The sequence below is a fragment of the Buceros rhinoceros genome, unplaced genomic scaffold (genome assembly GCF_000710305.1).
Source record: "Buceros rhinoceros silvestris isolate BGI_N320 unplaced genomic scaffold, ASM71030v1 scaffold12907, whole genome shotgun sequence".
NCBI lineage: Eukaryota > Metazoa > Chordata > Aves > Bucerotiformes > Bucerotidae > Buceros > Buceros rhinoceros.
The window spans coordinates 5,439-16,633 of NW_010424104.1; the positions used below are offsets into that span (position 1 = coordinate 5,439).

Genomic DNA, 11,195 nt, shown 5'->3' on the forward strand with positions numbered 1-11,195 from the left:
GTGCCCAGGTGGCCAAGAAGGCCAACGGCATCCTGGCTTGTATCACAAACAGTGTGGCCAGCAGGAGCAGGAAAATGATTGTCCCCCTGTACTGGGCACTGGTGAGGCCACACCTGTGTCCGATGTTGGACCCCTCACTTCGAGAAGGACATTGAGGTGCTAGAGCGTGTTCAGAGAAGGACAACGAAGCTGGTGAAGGGTCTGGAGAGCAAGTCTGATGAGGAGCAGCTGAAGGAACTGGGGTTGTTCAGCCTGGGGAAAAGGAGGCTGAGGGGAGACCTTCTTGCTCTCTACAACTACTTGAAAGGAGGTTGTAGTGTGGTGAGGGTTGGTCTCTTCTCTCATGTGACAAGTCACAGGACGAGAGTTAAGGGGAAATTTAGTTTGGATATCAGGAAAAATTTCTTTACACAGAGGGTCATTAAGCACTGGAAGAGGCTGCCCAAGGAGATGGTGGAGTCCCCATCCCTGAAGGGGTTTAAAAGCTGAATAACATGGTGCTGAGGGACATGGTTTAAGGACCCTGGCAGTGCAGGGTGAACGGTTGGACTGGGTTATGTTAAAGGTCTCTTCCAACCGGGTGATTCTGTGATTCTGTGGTTCAAGATGGCCTTCTGACACACGCATTTGTCTGGCAGAATAAGGGAAGCAGTAGCATACGAATGAAAGCATTTTTATCAAGAAGGTGTCCTTGGTCTTAGCCCCACAGTAGCAGTGGAGTGCCCTCAGCCTAATGCACTTCTTTTTTCAGAGGTTCCCTTGTATTTTGCTTTCTGTTATTATATCACATTAGCGTATTTGCTGTTACTGAAAATGCAACCGGAGTTAATGCTGATGACTCATTTAAACTGGAAATGCTAACTTTAGTTTTCTAAGTGACCGAGTGTAAATCAGGTAGCTTGAATTCCCCGGTGGCTTGTAATTTGGCTTGTTTTTGCAAATGGTAATCTTATCTGCTGTTTCATGGTGCCAGCTGTTCGCATGAGTCAGTAGGAGTTCCCTCCTTACCTCCATTCCTACATCCCACATAATTTTGGAGGATTCCACTTACTTCTGAAGCATTAAGCAAAAGTGACTGCTGATACGAAAAAAAAACCCTATCTAAGCTTTTAAAAATTCCCCTAATTTTTATAAGTTTTCTGCAGAAAGAAGTCAACAAGTTACTTTTTCTTCCCAGAAACATTTGATTAATACTATTTATAAAAGATTAAATGTCTTTTAAGATCAACAGTATAAACAGTTTATAATGGAAGTACTGTTTGTTTTGAAAGCAGCAGCTCTGCTATCAATTTCAAAGTGTTACAGGAAATTTTAGTCACTGAAATTTTGAAATTCTTTAGGAATTAACCACAATTGATAGTGATTTCTGGTATTCTTTCCTCAGATGTTCAGTTTCAGCAAGGTCAGTAATAGAATAACCCAGAGCGTAAGCCAGCTGAGGAATGAAGATGTAAAATGGAGCAGGGTTTGAGGGATGACCAAACTTGTGAGAATAGGGGAGCAGGTGGAGATGCGAGAGAGCCAAGTTTTCACCCTCTGCAGTAATATTAAATGTACATGCCCTTTTTTGACGTACCTTGTCACCATAAATGGGTGATGTCATATGCCTACGCATATGTTTGTTATTGTGTGTCTGTGGAGCCCCCTGACAGGGGTCGGGTGCTAATTCTGAAAGCTCTGCCCATGCATGTGGTTTGTCACAGCAATTTGTGTGCTGCCCCTGCTGAAGGGAGACATTTTTCTTGTCAGTTAAGCTATTCTTTTGTGGTCTCCTTCCTTACCACATGCTTTTTAAACAGTCTTCTCCTAACTCCCCAAAGTCATCTTTCATGTGATGCACAAATGCTGTCACCTGGCCACTTTCTGAAAGACTGACGTGGAGCTGAACTTGGCATAGGAGGGATGGATTGATACTTTTGCATGTCCTAAGCAACATTTTCCCCTCTCCAAGCACCAGCAAACAACAGTTTTTTAAAGGGGCCCTGCGGTCCTTCAGTGGTGCCGGAAAACCTGTTGACAAATTGTCCTCCTCCTGGGCAGGTGCTGGACGGTTGTGTGCATAGATCTGGCAGGCTTCTTTTGTTGCTTGTTTCTCAGCGTGCTGGCTTCGTGAGTGGGTATGATTTGACTGGACAACAGGGGAGGCAGTTTTCTAAGGGAGAGGGGATGAGTTTAGGAATGGGAGCAGGTACTCCATCCCAGAGGCAGTGTCAGCCGGGTGCATTTTCTCTTCCAGTGCTCTTATCCCCATACTGCTGTAGCTAACCTATCTGATCTGCAGTGATGGTTTTCATTTCAGCTCCTCACCACAGTTGTGAGGTGGGTCGGTGATTTCCTCCAGTGCCACTCCCCTGGCCTTTTCCTTCGTTTCTGTGGACATGGCGGTTTGTCATCTGCTTGCACAGAGCCTCCTTGTACTGGGCTGTAGCTTCCTGTACTAAATCTGATCCAAATCTGTGCTGTGAGGTATTCCCTCCCCATTGAAGGGTGGCAAGGAGGAAAATAACAGTTAAGAGTGAATAGGTGTTGGCTGTGATCTTTACATGTGCTGGCAGCAGATCCCACGACTTGTATTAGCTGCACAAGTTGAACAGATGGAACAAATTGACAAAATCGTGTTCACTCATGCTGTGTGCTCAAGGAGCAGCTGAGTTGCTGTTTGAAGTTGGACGTTTCAGTGTTTTTTTTTCTTCCCCTGGTAGTGGAATTTCTGGTTATATCATAGAAGCTATTGCCTCAGTGCTCTGCAGTAGCCCAAAACAGTTAATGTGAGTGGTGTGTGATCTCCTGGATAGCTCAGTGCAGTCACCCGGGCTTTTGGTGAGGCAGAGGAAGTATGGAGAATGTTTCCCTTCTAGATAACGGACTAAATGCCTCCTCTGGTTTTAAGACCACAGTAGGTGATGAAGTTGGATCAGAGCTGAACTCAGCCCTTTTCTGGCACAATCTAGGTCAGGGCAAGACTTAATCTTTGTTTTGAGGAGGGTGTGTATGAAAGAGGTGATAAATGCACTTACAGAGTTTTGAGTGTGATGCTTCTGGAACTGTGGTTCATGGGGAAAACTACTTTTTATTCTAGACAAGTTCAGCTCTTTCCTGTATAATTTTTCAAACAAAATGCTAGGTTACTCTCAAAGTCTCTCAGAAGGATGTGGGACCAGAGGGTCCCAATCCTATCTAAGATAGCCTCTTTGCCTTGAGAGGATGCTGGTTTACACCAGCGCACATTGTCTCTGCAACTTGCTAGCTCAACTTTGCTGGTCTGCACAACATGGGAAGACTATTGGGGCTTCTCCCTTGCACTGTCTTGCTTCTCCGTCCTTTCTTTGGGCAAAATACTGGACATTTATGTTCCCACACAGTGACAGTGAATGAGGAACTCCAAATTTAGGAGGCAGCAGGTGAATAATTTTCTTCCTTGATTCAGCTATAAGAGTCATTCTTTTTTTCCTACTGAAATTTGTTTCTAAGCATGATTGCTTACCTGATCATTCTGCTTCCCCTTGCCTCCCTTAACACTGCAGGACTTCAGGATGCATTTGACAGTGACTGGGAAAATGGGAAGATCACTTACAACAATTACAAAAATGGATCTGATGATGCTGTTTTGGCTTACAAACTCTTGGTACAAACAGGCAACCGAGCAAAGCCCATTGACATCAACCAGGTACTGTATCAACAGAGTCCATACTGGTTTATACAGAAATACACAAGTCATCAGTAGTGGGGGAGATGCAAAGAGCATGTCGTAGTCTCTTTTTTTTCATCTTGCTCAACTGAAAGCCTGAGTTACACCTTACCACATGGCTCACTGACTTTGCTGAAGCCACTTGTTAGCTGCAGTCTGGCCTGTGTTGCAGACTGTTCAAAATCAACACTGGGAATGTTCGCCCTTCATTGTTAGTGGTTGACATGTGTTTGGTCTGCTCCTGTGTCACACGCACTCAGTTTTCACTGAAATTGTTGTGAAAAATGCATCCGTAGGTAGATGGAGTCTGGTCCTATGCCAGACAGCACCAACATTAACCTTGTTGCCCTAAGCGGCATTGTTTCTGATTTGAATCAGATTGCCTTATAGGGTTGACCTTTGCTCAGCTTTCTGCTGTGGGTTTGAATCTAGCATTTGCAATTATTTTGTTAGTTCCTACCAATTTATGCAAAACATAACACTGAAAAAAAAGATGTTGATGAGTGATAGTGGAAGGGGACTGAAATCATTACATGCTCTGTCATATTCTTGTACCATCATCACTAAACGCAGCCATGCTGTTGTAGAACTAAGAATGGTAGTTGTTTGAGCTGCCTAAATAAACCACGTCTGAGGTTCTTTTGCAGGGTTATCACAGCATGAGACTGCATTTGCTGTAGACATTGGTAGGTGGAAGCACATTAGGTTTGACTCCCTACGCTAAAATTAGATTTGAAACCTCTAAGAAGAAATTCTGCAATAATATAACTTCTGCTCTCCTAAAGTCGTCATTGACTCGCTGTGCTTTCAGGCAGAAAAATAGTCTTTCTAGTGACCTTCTTGGCAGATCTGCTCATTGTCTTACTTTTTTCCTGGCATTAAAGGTGACAGATTTACGGAATGCATTGTTGAAAGTTACTATGGTGTGTAAAACACACTGCTGTATAGCAACATGCAACATGCTGTTGGGTCTGAATGAAGCTCCAGCTATGAATTAAACAAAGAAAGGGAGTTGTGGAGAAAACCTTCAGTGAGATTTTGTTTAGCAGAGTGTACCAGGTACGCTGTGGAACAAATGCGATTGGACTGCAGCTGCTGATACAATTTCCTGTGCCTAGGAGGGAGAAAAGTGTGGTGTACCCACAGGGGCTGAGCGCTGTACTGTGCAGTTCCAGAGACAGCTTGAAGACATACAGTTGTTGCATATCCTGTGGACTAATTGAATCCAGATCCTTGGAATCCAGCTTTTTTTTTTTAACTGCTGTCACTGTTGTTTTTCATTTCATTAAAAAGACCTGAAACTGGAGCCGAGCCAAAATTTTAAATAAACAAAACAAAAAACCCCAGTAATACTTTTCACCCCCAGAGTCCTCTGTCAGAGCTCTAGCTGTGCAGGATTTGGCTACAGAACCCTAGAAGTGTACCACTGCTATTTACTCCACAGATGCATTCGCCCACAGTGACCCAAATAACACAGGGCACTCGTCTGCTTTCGTGACGCTAGGCATTTTCTGAATACATAGGTCATAGGAGGCAAGTGTTAGCAAAATTTATACAGATGTTGTTTTATTTTTATAGCTCCCCTCCATTTACTGGGTGGCATTTCCTTCTGTGTTAACAACAGAGGTTAACTGCACACAGACGTGTATAGGGACTCTTGCCAGGTTTTCTTTCCCTGTCTTTAAATATGTTCCTCCAACTTGGTTGTTTTTCACTCCTGACTGTAGGCTTTCAGAATTTGGATTGAATTGGTTCAGGCTATTCTGGAACCGTTTGCTGATTTAGTGGTTATTGTAGATACTCTGTGAGTACTAATCTGTAAATAACCGCTTTCTACTGTCACAGTAGTTTTTTAGATTTTCTTTTTTCGTTGTCAAACAGTAATTTACTGGTAAGTCACTTCAAGTGAAGATTCATACTGGTTTTGCTTTTCCCCTCCTGTATGTGTGTTGTATCTCCAGGCCATTTGTTGAAAGCTTTACAGCAAGAGCCGCGAAAGCAAAACTCATTCTGAAAGGCTTCTAATTTTTTCCATTTTGCAGTTGACTAAACAGCGTCTGGTGGATGCGGATGGAATCATTAACCCAAATGCTTTCTACATCTACCTGACAGCCTGGGTTAGCAACGACCCTGTGGCCTATGCTGCCTCACAAGCGAACATCCGGCCTCACCGCCCAGAGTGGGTCCATGACAAAGCAGACTATATGCCAGAAACAAGGCTGAGAAGTAAGTAGCATTTAATCTTAATGTCTTACAGTTTATGTAAGTGCCCCCACTCCTTCATTCAAGAACCAGTAACTCTGTAGTTGGCTGATGCTGCACAGGGCTCAGAAGTGTAAACAGGACAATATATCGTGTTACTCTGTACTCTTAGGACACCCACGCACCAGTGAAAATGTGGCATCACTGCAGGGTTTTATCATGTTGAAAAACGAGCTCTATAACAGTTTAAAGCTCTAAAAACTTAGAGTAAGCATTGCTTTTTAGTGCCCCCTGATAGTTCTGTCTGTGAGAGAAATCTGCAGATTGCATGAAATTTCTGCCTATGTCATTGTGAAATTTCATCACTGAGATAATTTCATGCTTATCCTCAATCCTCAATACCTAAGGGATTTTTATCAAGTCAGCTGATATGCTGAGCTATCAACACTGATATGGTACAATAGCTACTTTGGTAGGCAAGCAGTCCCATTCCGTGCCATCCACTGTGTTCTTGAGCACCAGTGCCAGTTCGCATTGCTTTGCTTTGGCTTTCAGTTTATTGGGAGGATTGCTAGTTGGACAGCAGTGGGAAAGGGGAGAGGACATGTAGGGGAGGACTAATGCACGTGGAAATGTGGTTGGGTAACCACGTAGCCATGCTTCAGTGTATCTGAACCCTAGAGTTTTGTGGCAGTTAGCCAATCCTTGTCTTAAGGAAAATTTATAGTCGAGATTATAATAGGGGAAATCATGTTTAGCACGTCAGCTGAATGACCCTGCAGGGTCTGGAACACACAACGGCAGTAACAAAATGCTTGTTGTGGAAGCTGGGTTTTTTGGGGTTTTTTTGTGGTACGTAGACTTAGCATTATGCTGAAAAAGAGGTATGGAGAGTGTTGCTTTGTAATGGAACATGGATTTCTCTAGTTTTGTTTCAGTGGACCTCAGTTAATCTCAGGAAAATGACCTTTGATTTCAAAGGAACTGCACTTGCATAGAATAAGAGCATTTGGACGCAATGTTTAAGATCATATGATCTTGTACTTTATATTGCAGTTAGGGATTTTTGGCCACTATAACACTGGTGATGACTAAATACATGTATGGAGATGTATCTGTTAAATTATATAGAATTGTTTGGGGACTTGATGTAGACTGTATTCATCCCATTGCACTGAGTGATGAAATAAAGTAATCTCCTGTACTGCTTCATCTTTCGGTTTATTGGGGAGTTTTAAAACTGGCACTTGTTCCAAAGAAGTAAAGTTTAAATTCAACACCTTTAAGCATTTTGCTGTGGAGAACAAAGTGTTTTGGTAATCATGCTCTCTGTGTCTTCTTATTTCCAAAACTGTATTTTAACACTACTGTGCTTTTCCTAGTTCCAGCAGCTGAGCCCATAGAATACGCTCAGTTTCCTTTCTACCTCAATGGATTGCGTGAAACTTCTGACTTTGTGGAGGCTATCGAGAAAGTGAGAGCTATCTGTAGTAACTACACCAGCCTGGGGATCGCCAGCTACCCAAACGGTTACCCGTTTCTGTTTTGGGAGCAGTACATTGGGCTTCGTCACTGGCTCCTCTTATCCATTAGCGTGGTTTTGGCTTGCACGTTTCTCGTGTGTGCCCTCTTCCTCCTAAACCCCTGGACGGCTGGGATCATTGTAAGTTTATTATAAGGGTCTTTGTTGAAGTCAAATTCCTTTCAGCATAGCTCTTGCTGTAGTCGGGAAAGTTTTGTTTATGTCTGGGCCTCTGGTGGAGTATGTATATTGCATCATTCATTACATATTTATTCAACTTGAGGGGGTAGGGTTCATGCTAAAAATACAAACCTTAATAACCTTAATCCTTTGACCAACTTTTTTGCAGCTTTAAAGGTTTCTTAGAAAGGTGCATAAACTTTTGCCCTTGCTCAGTTGCACACTAACTTGAGAAATAAAGACAGAGAGGAAAATCAAGAGCTTTATTTCTAATTATTTATTACTTCTCCCCTTTTATCAGACATAGTTAATTTTTCAGTGTAGTTGCTTGTGACTAACTTGCCTATAAATTTTCCCGCTGATTTCTGAATGCAGTCTTTCTGGAAAAACTGAAATGGTTAGGTTGTACGGTACACACTGTGGAAAGATTGTAACTGAGCTATCAAGGAGAAAGCCATAAAATTATAAACTGAGGAGAATACTCTATGCTTTCTGCAAGGCACCATAAGGCTCTCAGTAAACATTCAAGTTAAATTGAATGATGATGTTCCTATGTTTAAATTCCATAAACTATCGTATAGTTTATAAAATGCCAGAAGTAGAAAAGCATAAAACAGTTACTAGTTTTTGTAATGTACATTTATACGACAGGTATGTTAAAAGGTAAATGTTTAGTCTAGAATATTTTTCGTAGCACTTAATCAAGCAATTTATGTTATTAGTCTTGATTCATTAGCTTATAAAATCATTTATTGTAGTGCATACTTTTTTCCCTTGGAAAAGGGATTTATTTTCAGAGTCCACCATCGCTTTTTTAAGTATGTCTATCTTTTTTTCCTGCTTGACTTTAGCAACTTTTAAAGTTGATTCTACAGATTTCCTCCTCTCCCTTTTCCTGAATTTTTTTTTTTTGTAAGGTAGATGAAAGAAAAATAAAAGCTTTCCCTTAGATTTAACTGTTCACTTTGTCCATGTCAATCCCACATCAATCAAAAGCTTAGAGCCCCTCTGTAACCTGAGGCTTATCAGCTGATGATGGCATTCACTTTCTCCTGGGCTTTAAACCTACTTAAAAGTCATCCTCACTTACATTTGCGGTTCTACAAAAAGAATTCCAGTGCAGGTATTTGAAAGTTACTTTTTCTGGAACGGTTGTCTGAGAGGCAGGTGAAAAAGAGAAAATGTGTGGGTTTTGGGAGTGTCCATGATAAAGAAGCACAAATTGTTTTTCAGATCACTGGTAAATTGTAGGCAATACAAACTCGATGCTTGGCCTGTTCACGGGTTCTTAGGAGTGTAATTTAAACTGGCTCTTCAACAGGTCATTGCCAGTGAGCACAACAAAACAAGAAGCAGCTTGTCTTTGGGAATATAGCAAGGCTTTGAGGAGTACGTTTCATAGACACCGTGTTGTTTTGAAATACCTTTTTTTTCATTTGTCTGGAGTATACAAAGTTACTAACGGGTGTTTGAAATCATCTAGGTGGTGGTGCTGGCTCTGATGACTGTGGAGCTGTTTGGCATGATGGGTCTTATTGGAATAAAACTGAGTGCAGTGCCTGTGGTTATCCTGATTGCTTCTGTCGGCATTGGCGTGGAATTCACTGTTCATGTTGCTTTGGTACGTAAAATTAGAAAGCATTTTAAAAATAATTTAAAATAAAATGGTGGCGATATTAGGATCACGAATCCTTACTTAGTCTCCTAAGTCAGTGATGTGACACGTATACAAAGTTACTAACGGGTGTTTGAAATCATCTAGGTGGTGGTGCTGGCTCTGATGACTGTGGAGCTGTTTGGCATGATGGGTCTTATTGGAATAAAACTGAGTGCAGTGCCTGTGGTTATCCTGATTGCTTCTGTCGGCATTGGCGTGGAATTCACTGTTCATGTTGCTTTGGTACGTAAAATTAGAAAGCATTTTAAAAATAATTTAAAATAAAATGGTGGCGATATTAGGATCACGAATCCTTACTTAGTCTCCTAAGTCAGTGATGTGACACTCAGAAGGAAATTGTCGCAAACAGCCATTTGGTTTGTCTTGATAGAGTGGAGTTGATGTTGATAAAGTAGTTCCTCACTATTGAGTCAGTCTCCCTGGAGCTAAGGGAGATCACATTAACTACAATCTCTAGTTGTCTGAGTGATGCAAATATACAGGCAAAGCAGAGCTCTTAATGCGCCTTACTTCCGTCCAGACTCTCCTCGTCCTGGTCTGTAGTATCCCTGTTGTTGCCTCAATGCTGTGTAGCTGTTTGTTACTCTTGCTGTATCTTGTGGAAGAGAAGCCTTTAAAGGGGATTTTCGAAATCACACGTAGTGTCATTTGATAGCTCTGGACCACTAACTTTTGAATGTATTTGGATGCATTTTTCACTTGAAAAATCTGCACCTTCTTTTCAGAACCCGTCAGCTGTTAATAGTGGGCACAAACATGCAGTCTGTAGGAAAACAGTTTTCCAATGTGAGGAGGAGGAGCAGAGCGGGGGTGGGATGAAGTATGTTTTATATAAAGATTTTCAACATTGTCAACAGTTTCAACTTTGCATATTCAAATCTAGAGTACACAGCTTAGTCAACCTTATGTGCAAAAATGCATAGAAATGACAGTGCACCTGGAAGGTGGCATTTTTGGGTGTTCAACTTTGGCAAAACTGATCTTGCTTTATTTGGTGATAAAGAATAAAGGGCTATTTTTCTGAGTTCACACTTGACAATGTCAGCAGTGGTCTTTCCAACATTTTGCACACTCAGCATAAGTTGTTTTCCTGTAAGGCATTCTAAGTGATATTTCAGAATAGCTTAAGAATATAATTATTTTCATGGATTTGAATTTTACTGTATTAATAAGTAGGAAAGGATGAGTGGTCAGTACAATTTCAGGAAGGAACTGTTTGTAGTCTGCTGTAATCTCTAGTATATTAGTACGATAGCAATCCAAAAAGAATTGAAGGAAGGGGGCTGGAAAGTTGTGGTGACATTGGATAGGAATGCGGTGGGACTTTTAGATGCAAAAGGAGGACTGGTAGACTGCTAAGAGGATCTGGTGACGATGAAAAAGAGAGAACTAATGGGGAACTTAGCACACTGGAGAAGGCTGAGTACCAGGACCGTGTAGAGGATGTAGAGAGTTGGGGCACATAAAGAGGCAGAATGCAAAGAATAATTTTAAGAAAAATTGTAGGGTAAGGTTAAAGAGGAGCAACTGGATCCCTGAAGTGGTGACGTCTTTGTTCCCCTAGTGCAGTAGATAAGCTTTTGGCAGAATGCAAAGAATAATTTTAAAAAAAAATTGTAGGGTAAGGTTAAAGAGAAGCAACTGGATCCCTGAAGTGGTGACATCTTTGTTCCCCTAGTGCAGTAGATAAGCTTTTGGAGGTAAACCCATTTGCTAGGACTTGCAATAGTTTGGGAAGTATCAGAAGCTAATGGTGCGCAAGAAGAAAGAAATGGCAGTCCCTGAGAACGGAAGATTTAAAACGGGAATTTAAAAAGGACAAAACAGTTGTTTTGGGAAGAGATGGGAAGAAACTAATCTAATAGACAGGACTTCATATCTATGCATATATATATATTAAAAAAAAAAAAAAAAAAGTACGTCAC

The 11,195-nt window shown here is 41.5% G+C and overlaps 1 protein-coding gene across 1 annotated transcript in view; it reads left to right on the plus strand.

Annotated features, from left to right (window-relative positions):
- PTCH1 (patched 1) overlaps nucleotides 1-11,195 on the plus strand; it is a 26,309-nt gene that overhangs the window by 5,253 nt on the left and 9,861 nt on the right. The window contains exons 3-6 of the mRNA XM_010140671.1: nucleotides 3,525-3,667; nucleotides 5,731-5,914; nucleotides 7,273-7,553; nucleotides 9,076-9,213. Of these exons, the coding sequence (XP_010138973.1) occupies nucleotides 3,525-3,667; nucleotides 5,731-5,914; nucleotides 7,273-7,553; nucleotides 9,076-9,213 (746 nt within the window). The remainder of the gene's footprint in view (nucleotides 1-3,524; nucleotides 3,668-5,730; nucleotides 5,915-7,272; nucleotides 7,554-9,075; nucleotides 9,214-11,195) is intronic.